The sequence below is a fragment of the Elephas maximus genome, chromosome 19 (assembly GCF_024166365.1).
Source record: "Elephas maximus indicus isolate mEleMax1 chromosome 19, mEleMax1 primary haplotype, whole genome shotgun sequence".
Lineage (NCBI taxonomy): Eukaryota > Metazoa > Chordata > Mammalia > Proboscidea > Elephantidae > Elephas > Elephas maximus.
The window spans coordinates 1699481-1721243 of record NC_064837.1 but is presented as its reverse complement, the minus strand read 5'-3'; the positions used below and the strand labels follow the sequence as shown (position 1 = coordinate 1721243).

General features: G+C 44.2%; 3 protein-coding genes across 19 annotated transcripts in view; 1 reads left to right on the top strand and 2 right to left on the bottom strand.

Moving 5' to 3' along the window:
- PIGL (phosphatidylinositol glycan anchor biosynthesis class L) overlaps positions 1–13152 on the bottom strand; it is a 110964-nt gene extending 97812 nt beyond the window's left edge. For 7 of the 9 annotated variants that reach the window (XR_007514021.1, XR_007514024.1, XR_007514023.1 and 4 more), the window contains exons 1-2: positions 12019–13152; positions 5271–5370 (exon numbers count right to left, since the gene is read on the bottom strand). Coding sequence is in view for 3 of the 9 variants with exons in the window: in XM_049859795.1 (XP_049715752.1) it covers positions 5271–5370; positions 12019–12466 (548 nt within the window). In the remaining 6 variants the exon portion in view is untranslated. Of the gene's footprint in view, positions 1–5270; positions 5371–9701; positions 11830–12018 lie in introns of those variants that run through there. The other 2 variants (XM_049859797.1, XM_049859794.1) reach the window with 2 other exon arrangements.
- Positions 13153–13156: 4 nt separating this feature from the next.
- On the bottom strand, positions 13157–15147 carry LOC126062583 (translation initiation factor IF-2-like). Its single transcript, XM_049860279.1, has 3 exons — positions 15090–15147; positions 13426–14579; positions 13157–13345 (listed from the first exon to the last, which is right to left on the bottom strand). Exons 1-3 carry the CDS (start codon positions 15145–15147, stop codon positions 13163–13165), a joined length of 1395 nt encoding a protein of 464 aa, XP_049716236.1. The 3' UTR covers positions 13157–13162.
- NCOR1 (nuclear receptor corepressor 1) overlaps positions 14125–21763 on the top strand; it is a 240883-nt gene continuing 233244 nt past the window's right edge. For all 9 annotated transcript variants that reach the window (XM_049859791.1, XM_049859790.1, XM_049859789.1 and 6 more), the window contains exon 1: positions 14125–14211. The gene's annotated coding sequence lies outside the window, so the exon portion shown is untranslated. The remainder of the gene's footprint in view (positions 14212–21763) is intronic.

Here is a 21763-nt window from a genome sequence, read left to right as displayed (position 1 = left end):
CAGATTGAGCAAGCAATCAAGCAAGTAAGCAGAGTTGGGGGAAGACAGATACAATACGAAGGAACCCAAAACATGCTGAGAAGAGCCAAGGACCTTCCCCCATAGCCGACAGAGACAGAAAGCCTTCCCCTAGAGATGGTACCCTGAATTTGGACTTCTAGCCTCCTGAACTGTGAGAAAATAAATTTGTTTGTTAAAGCCAACCACTTATGGCATTTCTTTACCGCAGCACTAGATAACAAAGACACCATCTGATGCTAATTTTGTTCCACACTGGTGTTCTCTGGGCAGGTGATTCCCATCCACAACCCACGTACCCCCCGCCCTTCTGTTGACATGACACCAAACTTCCAGTTCTTCTCATTATTGTCTGCCATTTTCTCTTCCTCTGATTCATCCCTGGTCTCCTACTCTCTATCACTCCAGCTGATCCATGGGCAATTTCATCCACTCCAGTGATTTTAATCCTCCCATATAATAAAATCTCCGTATCTGTTCTCACCTCATAACCCAATTCTCCTCTTTTGTACACTATCCTACCTAATCTTTATCCACTAGATATCTGTCTATAATTTCCATTATCTAAAATTTCTTCTGTTCCTTCATCTCACCACATCTCTAAATAGTCATTAACCCTGCCATTTCAACCTCTTGAATAACATTTGAATTCATTCCCTCATCTCCATCTCAGATACTGCTGCCCTAAATTGAGACATTTTCCTTCCACCCGGACAATTGCAATAGACTAACTGGTCTACAGTCTTAAGTCTTTAATCCATTCTACCGTCAGAGTGATCATTCAAAAGCACAAGAAGATTACTGCTTTCCAGTATTTATAGTTCGTTTCTACGTGATATCATGAAGGTTCACACAGGAAAAAAACTCATGTTCTGCCAGGGCTAATTCATTCACATCTCACCTGAACTTTCACCTTGCTTTTCCACTGCAAAAAAACAAAACAAAAAGCTAAAGCAGATGATGAAATGAAAAAGCAAACTCAGGGACCATGACTTAGCTCATGGACAATGCATGGAACTAATCCAAGCCTAACAACCATTGGACTTTGCTCACCAAAGTGGTCTTAGTCAGCTTAGAGTCATTAAGAGCTTCTTCCCATTCCCAGGCTTTGCTGTGGGTGTCCTAAAGGCACTAGGCAGTTTTCTACGTGCTACCCAGATAACCCATTTTGTCTTTTTGAATATTTTCCTTTGTTTAACCTATCATTTGTCCTTTGCTTTGACTTGATATTTGAAATACATTTCCTTGTTCTGTATCCCTGGGACCTCTGCCTAGTCAAACCTCCTAGGCTCTCACTAACCTAACAGAACCAAAACCAGAAGCCTATAGTGATATGCGAAGTATATATAAAGCATACAGGCTTTGCAACACAGCGAGACACAATTGGTTGTTTTTTGTTTTGTTTTAATTCACTGGGCTAGAAGGAACATTTAAATTGGGCACCAATTTATATGAAGACCTTTGTAGAATATATCTCTGCTTAATTAAATGAAATATCCTGATCGTTACTTTCCCTTTCTTGAGAACCTGATGCATTATATCAGTTTCATACTAGGTTTAATACAGATACGCCTTCTGAGGTTACTAAGTACATACGGCTATTCCTTAAATAATTGGTTCCACCTTATCATGTTTCTTTAGTCTGCTTTTTATTTTTGGCCTCCTCTTTTGCTATTATTTTCTGCCTATAGCCTTTCCCAGAACTCCTCTTTGTTCTTACACTAAAAAGGCTGAAAATACTAGATACTGGCCTTCCCAGTGTCTAGTTGCTACAGTGGTTGGAAAGGACCTTCCCCCATAACCTTCAGAGACAGAAAGGAAGTGGAGGTGGTGGTGAGCACTCAGGGCAGGAGACATGAGAGGAAGTCTACTGGGGACTTCTGGCTTTCCTCTGTGATAGAAAGAGCTGTCCGGAAGGAAATACCCTCTTCTTGGCAGGACACAGTTATGTTTGCATGTGACATCTGGGAGTGCTGCAACAGGGAATGTATGCTGACATGATAAAAATGGCCATTAGAAAGATGGCAAGTATTTGGGTCTTTGATGATGTAGTGGAGTCAACTTGGGACCATCTTGCTTGTAGATAACTTCATCTGTGAGAGGGCAAATCTTATTGCTGAACCCACCTAAGTGGATCTGAGGCTTTATAACATCCCCCTGAAAATTTACTCATTTGTAACTTATTAAACTCATTCATCTGCTTGTACCAGTAACTTTTGTCATTTGTCTAATAATACACTGGCTCTAATCTTCCACGGGTAAAAACAAACAAAACCCCAAAACAAAAACAAACTGAGAACAAATTCAACGGAATGATATATAAAATTAGAATAAACAAGAGGTGAGAGAGGGCAGTGGGTACCTTCTTTGCATACAGACTTGGTGACCTTTATTTTGGAAGTTATTTCTTGGACCTTAGCTGAGTATCTAGAATCTAGACAACAGAAACCAATTACTAGACAGGTGAGCTATGTCTTCCCTTCTAGACTTCCCCTGACATGTCCTAGAATACAAGGTAAACAGTTTAAGTGAAGTAACCAGCTTATCTTGAAAATTGGTGAGTCTTTACTTACTTGTAGGTAGTGACACTATCCTACCTGGGGTCCTGGACGTGATTAGATATAGATTCCTTCTTTCCCTAGTACTTCTGTAAGAATTCTGTTTTCTAGGAATGAATTGAAAACTTCAGCAAAATTATTCCTTTGGCCTTTTATGTGTATCAAGGGTATTGCGGTTTTTCTTTGTACATACTAAAAAGAACTTCTCTTCATCGTGTTTTAAAGTTATACTATCACCTTGCATATTACTCAACAATAGAAGAGAAAAGCCTCAAAAAAGGAAGCAAGTACAAACTAATTTGTAATAAACCTCAAAAGCTAGGTTGCTGGTGAAGAGGAGATTTTTAACTCCAAAAGGTAACGAAACTTAGAGGGCAAATAAACCCTGGTTGCTGTTATAAAAATCTCTGGTTTTCTTTTTTAATTGAAGAAGGAAGTCAGTAACAATACAGTCAAATATATCTAATAGTAGGAGAAAATAGTAGGAGAAAAGATATGTGGTATGGTACTTCAATTTTTTTTTTATTATAAACATTTTCCAATAAAGAGGAAAGTTAAAAGAATAGTTTAATCAACACTTATGTACCTTCCATGGAGGTTCAGGTTGTTAATATTTGGCACTTGCTTATTCTATATATGAACGTATTTTTTTCTGAAGTAAATTGTAGATATCACGGTTAGAGTCACATCATATTTAGTCTTGGTCTTCAATATCTGCTGCTAAGTGTATATGATAAAAGCTTTTTCCCATTTATGTTTTATTAAATTCTTAAAAAGATTAAAGAAGCAAATGAGTAATTATGTTAGTGTTGTTAGCAAAATTTTCAGAGAAAGAAGAAATAAAATTGTAAAGATCAAAGACATCAAACAAAACACCTGAAATACTAACTTTGAATTATAACCATCAGTATATATTCTTGATTTTTTCTCTTAGGAAAAAAAAAATATATATATATATATATTTATATATGTACATATGTATCCTAGTTCTGTCCACTATAAAGGTCAAGTACAATGAGAAATAGTAACACTGTGGCAATGAACACTCCTACTGCCCTGGTTATGTTCTCTAAATACCATTCTCTCCTAAGAGAAACCAAGGCTCCTTGGAGGAATGGCTGATTCCAGGACTGGAGCAGGAAAGAGTACAGATGGTATGGAAAATCTCGTTCTCAAAGCAAGGAAACCATAAAAGACTAAAGAGGTCATATTAAAAGAACATACAAACCAACAGGAAAAGGCTTCCACTGGCCAAAGATGAAACAATTTGAGCATCAAAGAAAATAATGACTGAAATGGAAACACTGAACATATAAAAACACCTAAGTTCCCAATGAAATTAAAAAACCTGACCCCTTACTCCCTACCCTAAGAAATAAACAATGTATGGACAACTACTGGAGGTAACCAGGGTATCAACAGTTAATTCTGAAAGTGGTAATTAAAGGGAAAGAATTAGCATTTATCCTGTCTTTTTGGTTCAAATTATATAACAGGAATGAAATAGCCCTAGTCAATAGGGAAAGTTCTGCTTTGCCAGAACGAGTATAGAACGTGTGAGAGAATTAGAAACTTGCCATTTTGCAACATCTAGTTAATTAATGATTCAGCTAAAGATCATGAAAATATTACATGAAAGGCTGACGGGGGTCTTTAAAAAGAAACAGCAAGCCGTTTTCACCTGAACTCACTGATTAGTGTAAGAATCACTGTAGGTGATACAGCCAGACAGTATGTACCTCTTAGTATGATGCCATATGACAAAGTATATACCACGAAGTATCTCTTAGTATGACGCCATATGACACAGTATATACCATGAAGTATTCTTGTTCACAAACTTAGACTTAAATCTAATGAAGCTTTTCCGTTTAATTTCTAGTTTACAAGAAATATAGAGGATAAAAGAACAACTTAAGACAATACCATGAGGAAGCAGACAGAGAAATCCAGAATGCAGGATGTTCTTTATAAGAACTACACATTCAGTGGCATGGTGGCAGGAGGAGGGAGGAACTAAATACACAATATCAACCAACTATAATGTTTAGATTCTGATTTGGACAAATAAACTGTAAAAAGATATTTTTGAGCTAATTGGAAAAATTCCAATATCAGCTGCATATTGGATGATACCAAGGAATTACTGCTGATTTTGTTAGATGTGATAATAATGGCATTGTGGCTACACGAAAAAATGCCCATCTCCTTAAGAGAGGCAAACCTAAGGATATAAAAAAAAAAAGGGTATAAGGGTGAAATAATCTGTTGACTGGGGTTTTCTTTAAAATACTTCTCACACACACACACACACACACACACACACACACACACACACACACACACGGAGGCAAGAGGGGAAAGATGAAGCAAGTACAACAAAGTTTTGATAATTGTTGGGTTTAGGTAATAGGCATACAGGGTTCATGACACTGTTGCCTATACTTTTGCATATTTTTGACAATTTTTAGAGTAAACTTTAAAGATTAAAGTAGCTATCTCAAGACACAAAATGTGAACAGATGTTGATAACATTTGCATTACACTGTTATTTAAAAACAAACGTGAAACTATTTTAAGTAGACCTCCCAAATCAGATATTCTTACCCACCTACATAAATTTTTTGCGTCTTTTGAGTGTACCACTGCATATGTATTGCCAATGAATTTCAACATTGTTAAAAGAGAAATTACCTGTTGTCAATAATCATTACACTGGAGGATGGGACCCCCAAAACACCACAGCTCTGCAGAAGTTCTTTCTTACGAATCTCTCCTTGACTGTAGTAATTTCCTGAGGATAACAAAAATATAGTGATAGGTTTCTTTAACAGAGAAGGCCTAGCTATTATTACTCATTCTTACCCAATCTTGTTTAATTAAGGATTTAAGCTAAATCTATAGCTATGATAAAAAGGTGAAGAAAATACAACACTAAGGTTACTTATCAGGTACTATTGTGGGACTACTGGTGGCACAATTCTTTTGAATCACAATTTACAATTCTTCCCCATATGTGTATCTATATATATCTATGTGCATTTAAGCCCCATGGTAGAGGCAGCATGGTATGAGGCCAAGAGTACCAGCTTTGGGATTCAATAGATGTAGAATATTGGCCTTTGTATAGCCACTTAGAACAAGTGGGGTACCTGGATACACTTAGCTTGGGCCACTTTAAGTTGACAGTCCTCAAATATCTGTTTAGCATTTATTTAAAGAAGAGGCTGCTACTCTTGGGTATTCTAGAAAAATTTGCAGGCCTTAAATTGACTCGACGGCACTGGGTTATTCAGGAAAACATTCTCCTTCAAAGAGTTTAGCCAACAGTTACCACAGCCTGCTCCTAAGGGGTCTCCACCATCCCAGCATCCCAAGTAGTTTATTTATTCTTTATTTTCCCAACACATAGGCTACACTCCTTAAGAACAGTGCTGGTAAATACAACTCCTCTGTATCCTTAGAAATAACATGCAGTGAAGTTTGGTAACACTTAAATCGCACTTATGAGAAATTGTCTAGCTAATGTACCCCTTAATTAAACTCTCGAGCAAATAATTGCACGTGTAATTTGTGCAAGTTACTTTTTTTTCTGAGCCACAGTTTCTTCACCTATAAAGTGAGGATAATGGCCATCTCATGAGGCTTGCCTGAGGAGTATCTGAGATAATACAGGTAGTCCCTGAACGATGGGGTTCCGTTCTGACGACTCCAACTCCATCGTAAGTTGGTTCTGACTTAAGGTGAAAGCCTCATTTTTTTTGGTTTTCACTATTATTGCCTTTTATAATCAGTATCTTTATAAACCATAACACTGAACAACTGCAAGTGAACGCCTGAGAATGATAGCATCAGCAAATTACGCAATGCATCACTATATTTAGTACATATTACTATGATAAGATGTAAAAACAAACAAACACAAACACATGGTTGAAAGTGCAGTTGATTATAACTCAAATTTGTTGTGAGCTGGGGACTACCTGTACATATCAAAGCACCTAGTCCAATGCCTTACACACAATATACTGTTAAGTTTTCTCTTTTCCTGAAATCTCTTTCATTACCTCCCCCTTCTCTTCTTCCTTTCTGCCTGAATTATGACCCATCTTCATAGTCTAGATCAAATGTCACTTCCTCTGGGAAGTCTTCTATTTCCCCTGGCAAGTAGTCATTTCCAGTGTTCTGCTCATAAACTTTTCTCCATGATCAGATTATTAATTCCTAAATGTTATTAACCTTAAAAGTGACACCTTTGCTTTTTAACATTTTAAAGGGGTCTTTTGCAGAAGATCTGCCCAATGCAATACGTTATTTGATTTCCTGACTGCTGCTTCCATGAGCGTTGATCGTGGATCCAAGTAAAGTGAAATCCTTGACAACCTCAATACTTTCTCCATTTATTGTGACGTTGCTTATTGGTCCAGTTGTGAGATTTCTGGTTTCTTTACGTTGAGGTGTAATCAATATTGAAGGCTGTGGTCTTTGATCTTCATCAGTAAGTGCTTCAAGTCCTCTTCATTGCCAGCAAGCAGGGCTCTGTCATCTGCATACTGCAGGTTGTTAATCAATCTTCCACCAATCCTGATATGTTTTTCTTCATATAGTCCAGGCTCTCAGATTATTTGCTCAACATACAGACTGAATAAGTACAGTGAAAGGATGGATACACCCGAATGGATGTTATGCGGCACGTGACTGTACAGTTATTTTTGTGATGGACATTTTAGGCTCATCAGAAATCCACATACACCCCCATCTCCCACTTTGCTTCAAGGTTACTTGATCTTTGGTGATATATGAAGAGTCTGATGTAAATGGGCAATCCAATTCCCAAATTTAGAAGCTATGCACATCAGTCTATGATTACAGTTGTGAGATACCACATAGAATTGAGGCTAATGTGTTTATGGAGCTAGTTTTATTGCTTTGTATTTGGATTAAGGAACTTAGCACAGGTTAGAGAGTCAAACTCTACGAACATTTAAAATTTTTTCATCAAGTTTGGTAAACACGTAGGCATTTTAACAGAATGCATGCCTGAGGTCCTTTAGTAGCTCTGCACTGACACCCTTTAGAACAGTATCCAAGAGCATTAGAACTTCTATTTTTTAATTTTGTAATGATTTATACTGTATATATTAGTTCAGTGGTTTATGTACTGAATATATTTATTTATTTAACGGTAGTACACACTCAAAATTTTTTACCAATAGGAGAATGTGACCAAAAAAGTTTGGAGATCATTATTCTAGAAAACCGAAAATAAATGGGATTAATGTAGATTTGTTTATATAGAACTGTTACTTTATATGTATACATACGTGTGTGTATAAGGTCATGCGTAATTCTATGCTCAGTGAAGCCTTCTGATAATAACACTTCTCAGTCATAATGATTTTTAATAGAAATTCAAGTCACTTCATGAAGTCCCAAATTTATACAACACAATGTATAAACGGAGGCATTTTTATTTTACTTAAAAATTTTTAAGTTTTATTCATTTATCCCAAATAGGGAACAGATTTATATGATTAAAAATCAAAAGTAATGAAACCATATATAGCAAAAAAACATAAACCCTTCCTTCCACTAGTCCTTTAGTTATCTGTTTCCTACTTTGGAAGTTGTAATTCGTTAGAAGGAGAAATGGCTGGGAAGTAAGCACCATGTCCCAGTACCGGACCTTCTACTAACTGTATGAATTTGGAGAAATTCCTTGAATTCCTGGGTTTGAGTTTCCTCAACTACAAAATGTGAGAGTTTAAGTTCTGTATCAGTTAGAGTCTATCCAGGATAACAGAAATCATATTGAGAATTTACGATAGCAAGAATTTAACGCAGGATTTCTTACATAACTGATGGAGGATCTCGGTGCAAAAGAGGGGAACAGTGAAGTGCCTCAGAGGTCAGTGACAGCAAGAAGTCACTACCGACTGTAGGTTGGAGAGATAAAGGGAAGAGGCAGTGTTACTGGTGCCCAGAGGCCTGGTTTTCCCAAAAGAAGCTGAAAAGGTAGGGCTGAGATGGCAGAATAGTCAGACACTTCCTGTCGTCCCTCTTACAACAAAGATCTGAAAACACCAGTCAATCAATTATATATGACAATCTAGGAGCCCTGATCATCAAAGACAAAGCTGAAGAGTTGGGCTGAGCAGCACGGGGAAGGAGAGACAGCTCAAAAGCAGTGAAGAAGTGCCATTCTCAAGGTTGCTGGCACCCTGCTGGATGGCTTGGCCGAGGCACATGGGCTGAGGTGAGCGGTTCTGGACAAGTCTCACCACAACAGGGGAGGCCAAGTGGCAGTGAGTCTGCACACGCCTCTGAAGCCAGGTAGAAGCAGCGAAGACCCTGCGAAAGTTAAGTGCAAGCATCTAATCTACTGTGCAGGGGCAAAATGACCCCCCCCCCCCGCAGTGTTTCACAGCAGAGAAGTGCTTCCTTACCCTCGCCCACCCTACATCCCACTCTGCTTGGACCTGACACCAGTCCAGCAGTATTCAACAACTGTCACGCCCCCTAAGCTGGAACTCAGGGTTATCAGCACCCACACCAGCCACAGCTTAAAAAAAATGCCACGCCCCCTAAGCCAGGAACTCCCTTGGGTCAGAAGACCCTGTCCTTTCGTCTAGCCGCTGGCATAAGAGGTCCACAGACTTGTAGCACCCTTTACCCCTGCCTAGACCTGTGTGGGCTGATTCAATACCACATGCCCTCATTAGCATAAAATAGTAGGCCACACACCTGAAGCTCACTGTAGACTGCAGGAGCCAAGGGGGAACTGCAGATTTGTGACATCTGACACTGCACTAACCCTTAAGCAGGGACCTTGCCCACCCACATCAGGGGCCTGACGGCTGACAGTAGTACCTACTCCATCTAGCGACCCATGACAGGGGGCTGAGAAAAAGTGGTGCCTCCCAGTCCCTTTGGCCAACAGCACTGGGCACCCAAGGATCGGCTGCAACACCTCTTCACTACCCGCTCTAAGAGACGGGGACACACCCTCTAACCAGCCCCGACCCCGCCCCCTGCCGGCAGGCCCCTGCCTGGCTCTGCACAGAGCCCCCTACTGCAGCCAGATACCTGCGCCTGCTCTAACACCCCTATGCAGCCCTGCCCGTCTAGGACTGTAGGTAAGAGTCTGCACCACACACTCGGTGACTGACAACCTGGGCACCTGTGCTGCACCCACACATGAAAAGTGAACAGCTGCTCTAACCACCTGGTGACAGGATGTGAGAGCTTCAAAGATGCCAATAACCAAAGCAGCTCACCCACCCAGCCTACTTGGGCATATCAAAACAAAACAAAAAGCTAGGACACAGTAAACAACATACAATAAATAAATACAGTAACTTATTGATGGCTCCGAGACAACAGACAATATCAAATCACATAAAGAAGCAGGTCAAGAAGGCTCCAGCAAACGACCAAAATAAAGAACCTAAACATGTGAGATAAAAGGCAACAATGTTTTAAAATACATGGCTGATTTGGCAGGAAAGTAAGGCCTACATTTGGAGGCCTGAAACAATTGGTAAGTGTGAATCCAGGGTTGCTCGACTCAAAACACAACCAAAAAAAGAAAAACCTACATCTGTTGCCGTTTAGTCAATTCTGACTTATAGTGACCCTATAGGACAGAGTAGAACTGCTCCCGTAGAGCTTCCAAGGAGTGCCTCGTGGATTTGAACTGCTGACCATTTGGTTAGCAACCATAGCTGTTAACCACTAAGCCAGCAGGGTTTCCTCAACGAAAACAGGTTCTGTTTTTTCACGGTAGAGCTAAAGCCAGGGCACCTTGAGAGCATCTTCTATCCCTGGCAGCCTAAAGTAAGGGGAACAGGAAACAAAGTTTGGGCACAAATAAGACCTCTCTATAAAGACTTCACTGTATATTAACTGTAAGGCTATAGACGAGTTACATTCTTAAGGAATGTAGTCCATATGCTCAGAAAATAAAGAATACATAAACTATTTGCGATGTTAGTGTGGTTGAGATCCCCCAGGAGTAGGCTGTGGTAGTTAGTTGCTAAACTCTTTAAAGGATTTTCCTGCATACAGCCAGCAAATTTTCCTAGAATACCTGAGTAGTAGCCTAAGTGAAAACGAATATAAAATTGTATAAATGTGATTTCTGTGAAAAATCTGTATAGAAAAGGAACTGGGAAAACACATAATGAAATGGGAAAATGGACTCTGGACAATTTTTTAAAAACACCTTTATTGAGATATAATTTTACATACCATAAAATTCACCCATTAATAGTGTCCAGTTCAATTACTTTATTTATACGGTTGTGCCGTCATCACTGTAATCCCGTGTTATGGGCAATTTTTGTTTCCTCCTTGCATCTTCCCAGTATTTGCACAGAAGACTTACTCTAGGAAAGGACCGTTCACTGGAAGCTGAGTTGAACTGGAATACCTCTCAGGTTACTCTCCAGTCTAGTGACCTGAGTCCACTTCTTCCAGTTGACACACACATCCATCTCTTCCCACAAAGAGGAAGGCCCTCTGCCAGCATCGGAGGGGAAACGTTCAGAATTGAGCAGCACGACCCAGCCTGGGGTCTGTCTGTCTGGTGTGCTCCACGGGACACGACGCAGCCTGGGGTCCGTCTGTCTGGTGTGCTCCACGGGGCAGGACGCAGCCCGGGGTCTGTCTGTCTGGTGTGCTCTACGGGGCACGATGCAGCCTGGGGTCTGTCTGGTGTGCTCCACGGGGCACGACACAGCCTGGGGTCTGTCTGGTGTGCTCCACGGGGCACGACGCAGCCTGGGGTCTGTCTGTCCAGCGCGCTCCACGGGCACGACGCAGCCTGGGGTCTGTCTGTCCGGTGCACTCCACGGGGCAGGACGCAGCCTGGGGTCTGTCTGTCCGGTGCACTCCACGGGGCAGGACGCAGCCTGGGGTCTGTCCGGTGCACTCCAGGGGCAGGACGCAGCCTGGGGTCCGTCCGGTGCACTCCAGGGGCAGGACGCAGCCTGGGGTCTGTCCGTCCGGTGCACCCCACGGGGCAGGACGCAGCCAGGGGTCTGTCTGTCCGGTGCGCCCCACGGGGCAGGACGCAGCCAGGGGTCTGTTCGTCCGGTGCGCCCCACGGGGCAGGACGCGACCTGGGGTCTGTCCGTCCGGTGCGCCCCACGGGGCAGGACGCGGCCTGGGGTCTGTCCGTCCGGTGCGCCCCACGGGGCAGGGCGCGGCCTGGGGTCTGTCCGTCCGGTGTACTCCGGGGCACTTCTCAGTCCTGCCGGCGGGCAGTGAACTAACGGCGGGCCCCGACCCGCCTGTTCTCGCTCCTGTCCCCAGCCTGGGGCCCCCGGCTCTCTGCCAAGGACCCGTACACCCCGAAAACCCGCCGGGACAAGGTGCCCGAGACGGGCAGCACCTGAGGCGCGTACAGCCCCGCTCCCAGCGCCCCACCCCGGCCGCCTACCTGCGGAGAAGCAGAGCAGGGACACTCGGTGCCCCAGGCGGGCCAAGCCGAGCACCGTCGGGGCGAAGAACAGGGCTTCGTCGTCGGGATGCGCGGTGACCAGGAGAGTCCGGCTCCCGGCGCCCAGCTGGTCCGTCCGCTCCCAGCTCCTCGTCGGCTCCGCGGCGCCGCAGCCCCAGGGGAAGCCCCAGGCCCGGAGAAAGCCCCAGGCCAAGGCTGCCAAGGCTGCCAAGGCTGAGCACAGCAGAACCTCTACGGCCATGCCCTTCGCCTCACACTGCGCCTGCGCAGGCGTCCCCGCCCCAGACTCCGGCGGGAACACAGGAGCCCTGCGATCGCGTTCCGCAGTTCGACCCGCTCCTCGACCGCGCAGGTGGCCGGTGTAGAGCTCCGGTTTCTCCTGAGGCTCTCCGAGCAGTGAGGACGCGGAGGGTTGCCCGCACGTCATAATCCAGTTCTCCCCAGTTTCCCCAGCACTTTACCAAGTCTCTTGTCTGCTCGGTCTCAGAGCCGGACCGAACCGCATGTAGTCTAGTTTTCTACCTTGCCCTATTTCAGTGTTGTGTGCCATCGAGTGGCTTCCAACTCATAGGGACCCTATGACAGAGCAGAGCTGCCCTATAGGGCTTCATGGGCTGTAATCTCTATGAAAGCAGGGCCCCACCTACGACAGAGCAGAGCTGCCCCATAGGGCTTCCTGGGCTGTGATCCTTATGAGAGCAGATCCCCACCTATGACAGAGCAGAGCTGCCCCATAGGGCTTCCTGGGCTATGATCCTTATGAGAGCAGATCCCACCTATGACAGAGCAGAGCTGCCTCATAGGACTTCCTGGGCTGTGATCCTAATGAGAGCAGACCACCAGGCCTTTTCTCCCAAAGAGCAGCCAGTGGGTTCCAAGCACCGGCCTTCAGAACTTTAACCATTATGCCACGGGAGCTCCCTAGTGTACAAAAGAAACTCTTTTAAAGGAAGAATTCCCTACTCTAAGTCAAAATTTTAGAACTCATTTCTTAAAGCCTGGGACTTTCTCTTAATTACATGGCTAGATCGGGAGGCGAAGTGGTGGCTTTCCTAAAGGAGATATACTTCACTGGAAGAGTAAAGCGGCCCTTGGTAGGCAGGCCGAGGATCACCGGCACCTCTCAGGAAAGACTTAGGGAACCCCGCCCGCCTTTCAGTGAGTCCGAGCCCCAGCAAAGGTCGTCAGCTAGATGGACGTGCAGCCCCGCCAGCCCCAGCCTCGTGGGCTGCGGCTTCACCCTCCGCAGCCCGGGCTCTGAGGCCGCCGCCGTCCCGCTGGGCCGCGGAGGACTTCCCGGGCCGAGGTCCGGGCCTGCTGGGCCGCGGAGGGCTTGCCGGGCCGAGGTCCGGGCCTCCTGGGCCGCGGAGGGCTTCCCGGGCCGAGGTCCGGGCCTGCTGGGCCGCGGAGGACTTCCCGGGCCGAGGTCCGGGCCTGCTGGGCCGCGGAGGGCTTGCCGGGCCGAGGTCCGGGCCTGCTGGGCCGCGGAGGGCTTCCCGGGCCGAGATCCGGGCCTGCTGGGCCGCGGAGGGCTTGCCCGGCCGAGGTCCGGGCCTGCTGGGCCGCGGAGGGCTTCCCGGGCCGAGGTCCGGGCCTGCTGGGCCGCGGAGGGCTTCCCGGGCCGAGGTCCGGGCCTGCTGGGCCGCGGAGGGCTTCCCGGGCCGAGGTCCGGGCCTGCTGGGCCAAGGTTCGGGCTCGAGCCCTTCCCTTTCCCACGCCTGGTGGAAGGTCCGGATCGGCTCGCGGTGGACACGCCAGCCCCGGGGCGAGAGAGCGGCCGCGGAGGGTCCGGCCAGGCACGGCGCCGCCCGGGCCAGTCTCGGCTGGAGGGGAGCGCTGAGGACAGCGGGCGCGCCACGACTCACAGGCCCGCCCGAGGCAAGGGCCGCGCGGCCGGCGGAGGGAGTTGGCCTCCCAGCTCTCCGGAAGGAGGAGGAGCCGGCGCCGAAGCCGCCTGAGCCGCGGCCGCCCGGGCTGGGGGAGGGAGAGGGGTTGAGTCAAGATGGCGGCCGAGGTGGCGAAGCTGCTGCAGCGGCGGCGGCGGCGGCGGCGCCTGGACTGAGCGCCCGGCTCGGCTGTGGGAACGCGGTCCCGGGGCGAGGACGCGCGCTCGGGCCTCGTCGTGCTCCTCAGGCCGGGGGCGCGCCGGCCCTCAGGCTCCGCCAGCTCCCGGTGAGTAGGCCCCGGCGCCCGCCGCCCGCCGCCCGGCCTCTGGGTCCCTGCTCCCCGGGGCTTCCGAGGGCCCCCGGGACGCCGGCCGCGGGGACGGCTTCTTGCCGTGCGAGGGGCGCCGCAGGCCCGGCGAGGTCGGGACTGGCTGCGGCCGCTCCCTTCTCCCCCCCGCCGCCCACGGGCCGAGCCGGGCGCCTGAGGGAGCTGGGCCGGGCGAGTGGGGGAGAAAGGGCTGCGTCGGGCCGGCCGGGCGGGGAGAGGGTGTCCTGTGGGCGGGTGCGCGGAGGCGGCAGGCTGGGCGCCCGGGTGGGGCCGGACAGGTGGCGGCCGTCGGGGAGGCCGCGCCGTGGGTGGCGGAGCCTCGGGCTCTCACGGCGAGGGGCGGCGGCGGCGGCCCGGTGAGAGCTCGGTGTCTTCCGCCGTTGGTCGGCGGTGTCTTCAGGTGCGCAGGCCGGGACGGCACCTCTGCTCAGGGGAAGAGGAATGTGAGAAACTGCAACGGAGGCGTCAGCCTTAGTGGAAAGGAGACCCGCTTCTTTGAATTACCTGAGTTAGGTGTAGTCAGGTATTAGAAACACGAAAGAAGTGGGCATAAGCGGCATTTATGAAGTGTTTGTTGAGGACATCTCGGTTTCCTCGGTGTGCTGCTGCCTCAGCAGAGCCGGCCTCGGGGACTGGTGGTTTGGGTAAATTCAGTCTCTGCGACTAGTGCACGTACCTGCGTCAGATTTGCTTCCTTCGTTAATTTATCCTGACTGTACTGACATGTACATTACCTGTGTGCGCCCCGGTAGGCAGAACGCGGCAGTGTGCAAAGAACAACAGGCCTCGGATTTAAAAATCCTGAAAGTATTCATTCATTCGTTTCTTAAACATACTTTGATCAGACAGCTGGTGATGCAGTGGTTGTCCTCTGGATAACTGAGTTGATAGCATGGTTTAGTTTTTAATAGTTTTTTTGAAAATGTTTTTATGTACCCTTTCATGAGAATTAGAAGTGTTTGCTGGATGAACTTCCTTGGGCTGAGTAGCAGACCAACTTTAGGATCTTATTTAGATGTAGTAAAGTAGTAAAAAATTAAAGAAGAAATAACCGCAAGTTGCTGGAAAGTGAGAAATATTGTATCTCATTTTCTAATTCTGTTAAAAACCCAGTGGAAGTTTATTTATTTATTTTAATATTTATAGTACACAGTTGCTTTGCCTTGCGTTAAGCACACCTGTTAATGAAAATCAAGGTTAATATTTATGTATGTCCAGGAATCTACTTGATGGTGACTGGCAAACAAATATGTAGATAAATAGATACGTTAGGAAGTGATCACTTGCGATACCAAAATACCCTTCCTTTTTACAAACCAGTTGTGGTCTAGTTAAAGCCCACTCAGAGAGACCCTGGAGGACAGGGTAGAACTGCCCTGTGGGGTTTCCAGGGAGTGGCTGGTGGATTTGAACTGCCGACCTTTTGGTTAGCAGCCTAGGTCTTAAACGCCCCTGGAGAAAATATAATAGGACAGGTCCTGATTCTTCTTCTAACTGCGTGACACTATGGAAGATGAGCACCCTTCCATGTCTCAGCTTTCTCAACCCTTATGTTGGGAAAACATCTGCTCTCCTAGGGCTGGTTGCTGAGAGTCTAGGAGGAGCTAGTCCATATGAAATTGCTTTAAACAGTTTGAAAGGGTTGTATTTTTGTAAGGTAGTAACAGCCCCCTCTGCACTGCTGTGGTTTGTCTGCACATCTCTCGTGGCACTTACACTTTCTATCTTGTATTATAGGTGTTCATGTAGCTGTTTACCTCCTCTTCAGAGCAGGATAGGCCCTTCTTTGATTTTCTCTTTATAAAAATTTAAGGCACTGTGTAGGATTTTTTTTTTTTTCTCCTATTGACACTGCAAATACTTGTTAAATGAATAAACGTAGGATTCTCGTTAGAAAAATGTATTCAAATGACAACTCATCAGAATATGCTTGTTATCTGCTGTGACATGTCTATATAGCTGTGATTCTCTCCACGGCCTCTAGAGGAATATATATTTTTATCTGGATGTCTTCTTAGATTTAATCATATAGTAAAACTTAAGTGTTTGGCCTGTCCTTTTTAATTAAAAAAAAAAAAATTCTGGAAATTAACTTGGGGCTTTTTTAAATTAAGTAAAAACTTGCCCCAAGGCTAGGCAAGTTAGATCAGTCAAGGTTTTTAAACCATTTTCTTAAAATTTGTGAAGTGGTGACAAGATTTTCTTACCATTACTGTCTGCTGTAGAAAGCAGAGGCCTTTTGATATGGGTAAATGTCAAGCTATCTGTTAATTCAGTTTTTAGTTTGTTTTTGTTACTCAGGTTTAATTGTATTTTGTGATGTATCTTAATCGTAATTTTAAGTTCTCGTTGATGCCTGGGCCTCATAGAGGTCTCGTATATCTAGTTACTTCCATCTGTTTTTTTACAGATGCTGTATTTTATTAGAATACGGTCAATCGGGATTATATACAGACTTGTTTGTAGATTAGAGATTCATGTATTTTAGCTTACTAGCTTGTGAGGTGCCTTTTATGTTCAGAGTAAATTATTTAATGCTTTAAAGGCCAGAGGCCTAGTTGGGCAGATCAGTTATGTGCATAAATAATTTTGTTTCTGGATTGCCTGGTGTTCTGTCCTTTTTAGGTGTGAGTATACAAAAAGTTTAGATAGATGGTTAAGAAAACATTTTGTTTCTTTTTCTATGAGCACTTAGAACTCTTGAAAAACTATGAAAAGTGTCTGTAATGTAGCAATAACTGTAGAGTATCTGTTTTTTATTTTGGTATTCTCGTGGTAGTGTTTTCCTGTTAATATTTTTACTGTTCTACCATTCTTTCCACCCCAGGAGCTTGTGTGGTTACAATATTATTTGGATAGTCTTTAGATACAACCTTTTTTTTTTCCCCCTCTCCCTCATTGTGTTTGAAAATCTAAGACCATACAGACCTCTGTGAATGTCCCTGTGGAGTCTTTGGTTTGCTTTCTCCATGTGTGCTACTATTAATTTTACTTAGCAATGATCTCAAAAACAAATCCAAATTTAGTAAAATAAAATGTTATGATTTATGGAGTTATAGAATACAGCCAGAATGCTCCTTAGAAGGCAGGGTGACGAGCGCATCTCACGTGCTGTGGACGTGTGATTAGGAGGGACCAGTCCCTGGAGAGAACATAATGCTTGGTAGAGGGTCGGTGAAAAAGAGGAAGACCCTTTACGAGATGGATTGACACAGTGGCCGCAACAGTGGGTTCAAACATAACAATGATTTGTGAGGATGGCACAGAACCGGCCAGTGTTTCTTTCTGCTGTGCATAGGGTCGCTGTGAGTCGGAACTGACTCAGTGGCACCGAACAACAACAGGATATGGAGTGATATAAATAATCTCACTTGTTTTATTAGTAAATAAACTGGGGCTATGAGAAGTGGAGTTATCTGCCTAAGTTGTTGCAGTTTGGACAGCAGCAGAATCCAAGTCTTCCAACTTCCAGTATAGTGTTACGTTCCATTATAGCATACTGTCGCTGGGGTGGCTCAGTGTGAACACTGACACTTGTTTAAAACAAAAATTGTGGTTAGTGGAAAATGAGAAATCATTTTGGATGGTCAACTTAGTTATCAAATTTAAGATACTTCTTAATTTAAGATGTCTGCAATGAAAATACAGTTTGAAAAATCTGTCAGCGAAATGGCGATCAATAGAAATTAATTTTTATTCTGCTTTGATGAATGTCTTCTTAAACAAAAATGTCTTGGAGGTTATCTAGGCCAAGTGACATTTCATAGAATTTAAGTATTACGGTATGGAAATTTTATTACGCCTCTGGTTAGGTATTTCTGAGATTCAAAAAAGAGTTATTAAACTGTTTCATATACTAGCTATTATGCATGCTTCACCTACTCGCAAACCTCTGGGTTTTTTTTTTTTTTTCCTTAAGCATGAGGGACTTCAGTTATGTGAAAGCTTAGATAAATAGTATGGATATGAACTCTATTCTTAATACTGCATTGAAAAGGTCACTTATAATATTAGTTTTCTGTGGGTACTTATGCCGTAAAATTTATTTTAAAGGAAAAGGCTATTTTTTTTCTCTTTTTTAAAATTATGGTAAACATTTTAATATTTCAATATTTCTCACATGTAGAATTCAGTGACATTAAGTTCATTCATCATGTTATACAGCCATCACCACTATTCATTTCCAGATTTCTCCATCCCTCTTACCAGAAACTCAGTGCCCCCAAAGGAATGACTCTTCCTTACCGCCTCACTCCTTCTCCCCGGTAACTAACCACTAATAAACTTTGGTCTCTGTGCCTTTGCTTATGCTAGATATATCATGTAAGTGGGATCATACAGTATTTGTATTTTTGTGACTGACTTCACTCAACTTAATTTTTTCAGTGTTCATTCAACTTGTAGTGTGTATCAGGACTTCGTTTCTCTTTATGGCTGAGTAATATTCCATTTTATGTATGTGTATCAGTGGGGCAGTTCTACTCTGTCCTGCAGGGTCACTATGAGTTGGAATCGACTCGGCGGCACTGGGTTTTTTTTTGGGGGGGGGGGGTTTATATCACATTTTGTTTACCCGTTAATTTATTATTATTTTAACTGATAATCTTCACATAAATACTGAGATATGTCAGATTTTCCTATTACATTTTACCTGTTAAATAATATGCCTATTTAAAAAATATCGTTGTGAAATATGTACGGTATAACAAAAATTTTGCCATTTTTTACCATTTTTAAGTGTACAGGTCGGTGACATTAGTTACATTCATCATGTTTTGCAACTGTCACCACTATGCATTTCCAAGAGTTTATCACCCCAAACAGAAACTTAGTACTCTTTATGCAACTACTCTGCATTTACTTCTCCCCCAGCCCTTGGTAATCACTAGTCCACTTTTGTCTCTGTGCATTTGCGTAGATATTTCATGTAAGGGGGATCATGCAACATTTGTCTTTTTGTGCCTGACTTATTTCATATAGCATAATGTTTTCTAGGTTTATCCATGTGGTAGCACGTGTGAGAGCTCCATTTCTCTTTGTGGCTGTGGCTGAATAATATTCCATTGTATGGGTATACCACACTTTGTTTATTGACTCATCTGTTGAAGGATACTTGAGTTGTTTCCACATTTGGGTGTTGTAAATAGTGCTGCAGTAAACACTGGTACACAAGTGTCTGAGTCCCTGCTTTAAAACCTTTTGGGTGTATACCTAGGAGTAGAGTTGCTGGGTCATACGGTAATTCTATTTTTATTTCCTGAGGAACTGCCAAACTGTTTTCCACAGTGGCTGCACCATTTTACATTCCTATTAGCAATGTAAGAGGGTTCCAAATTTCTCTACATCCTCACCAACATTTGTTATTTTCTGTTTTTCGGTTAATAGACATTGTAGTGGCTTAAAACGTGTACATTTTGCTAATGACCAGTGATGATGAGCACTTTTTTAATGTGCTTATTGGCCATTTGTATATCTTTGGCGAAATGTCTCAGTCCCTTTGCCCATTTTTATTTGGTTATCTTTTGGTTCTTGAGTTGTAGGAATTCTTTATATATTTTGAATATTTTCTCCCATTCTGTAGATTGTCACTTCACCTTCTTGATAAAGTCCTTTGACACACAAAAGTTTTTAATTTTGATGAAATTCAGCTTATCTGTCTTTTTCTTTTGTTGCTGTGCTTTTGGTGGCATATCTAAAATAATATGGCTATTTTGTGTTAGGTTAAGAAGAGGTGTTTTTGCTCATACTGTGTCCTTTTCTGGACTGTTCTTTCCCTACCTTACTCTTCTAAACTCTAATACATCTAAATTCTACCTGTTTTTCAAGGATTTGATCGCATATCACTCTATCTAGGAAGTCTCCTCCTACACCCTCTTCTCCAAGGATGTATAGTTTGTGTTCTGAAAATTCTTTTTTTTTTTAAATAATTTTTATTGTGCTTTAAGTGAAAGTTAACAAATCAAGTCAGTCTCTCACACAAAAATCCATATACACCTTGCTACATACTCTCAATTACCCTCCCCCTAATGAGACAGCCTGCCCGTTCCCTCCACTCTCTCTTTTCGTGTCCATTTTACCAGCTTCTAATCCCCTCCACCCTCTCATCTCCCTTCCAGGCAGGAGATGCCAACCTAGTCTCAAGTGTCCACCTGATCCAAGAAGCTCACTCCTTACAAGCATCCCTCTCCAACCCATTGTCCAGTCCAATCCATGTCTGAAGAGTTGGCTTCGGGAATGGTTCCTATCCTGGGTCCAACAGAAGGTTTGGGGGTCATGACCACTGGGGTCCTTCTAGTCTCAGTCAGACCATTAAGTCCAGTCTTATGAGAATTTGGGATCTGCATCCCACTGCTCTCCTGCTCCCTCAGGGGTTCTCTGTTGTGTTCCCTGTCAGGGAAATCATCGGTTGTAGCCGGGCACTACCTAGTTCCTCTGGTCTCAGGATGATGTAGTCTCTGGTTCATGTGGCCCTTTCTGTCTCTTGGGCTCGTAATTACCTTGTGTCCTTGGTGTTCTTCATTCTCCTTTAAGCCAGATGGGTCGAGACCCATTGATGCATCTTAGATGGCTGCTTGCTAGCGTTTAAGAGCCCAGACGCCACTCTTCAAAGTGGGATGCAGAATGTTTTCTTAATAGATTTTATGTCTTCTCTCTTCTCTCTCAGTTGACTTAGATGTCCCCTGAAACCACGGTCCCTAGACTCCTGCCCCTGCTATGCTGGCCTTCGAAGCATTCGGTTTATTCAGGGAATTTCTTTGCTTTTGGTTTAGTCCAATTGTGCTGACCTCCCCTGTCCTGTGTGCTGTCTTTCCCTTCACCTAAAGAAGTTCTTATCTACTATCTAATTAGTGAATGTCCCTCTGCCACCCTCCCCCCCCGTAACCACGAAAGAATGTTTTCTTCTCAGTTTAAACTATTTCTCAAGTTCTTATAACAGTGGTCTTATATAATATTTGTCCTTTTGCAGCTGACTAATTTCATTCAGCATAATGCCTTCCAAATTCCTCCACGTTATGAAATATTTCCCTGATTCCTCACTGTTCTTTATCAGTGCGTAGTATTCCATTGTGTGAATATACCATAATTTATTTATCCATTCATCCATTGATGGGCACCTTGGTTGCTTCCATCTTTTTTGCTATTGTAAACAGTGCTGCAATAAACATGGGTGTGCATGTATCTGTTCGTGTAAAGGCTCTTACTTCTCTAGGATATATGCCAAGGAGTGGGATCGCTGGATCGTATGGTAGTTTTATTTCTAACTTTTTAAGGAAGCGCAGAATCGATTTCCAAAGTGGTTGTACCATTTGATATTCCCACCGGCAGTGTAGAAGCGTTCCAGTCTCTCCCCACAGCCTCTCCAACATTTATTATTTTGTGTTTTTTGGATTAATGCCAGCCTTGTTGGAGTGAGATGAAATCTCATTGTAGTTTTGATCTGCATTTCTCTAATGGCTCATGATCGTGAACATTTCCTCATAAATGTTAGCTACCTGAATGTCTTCTTGAG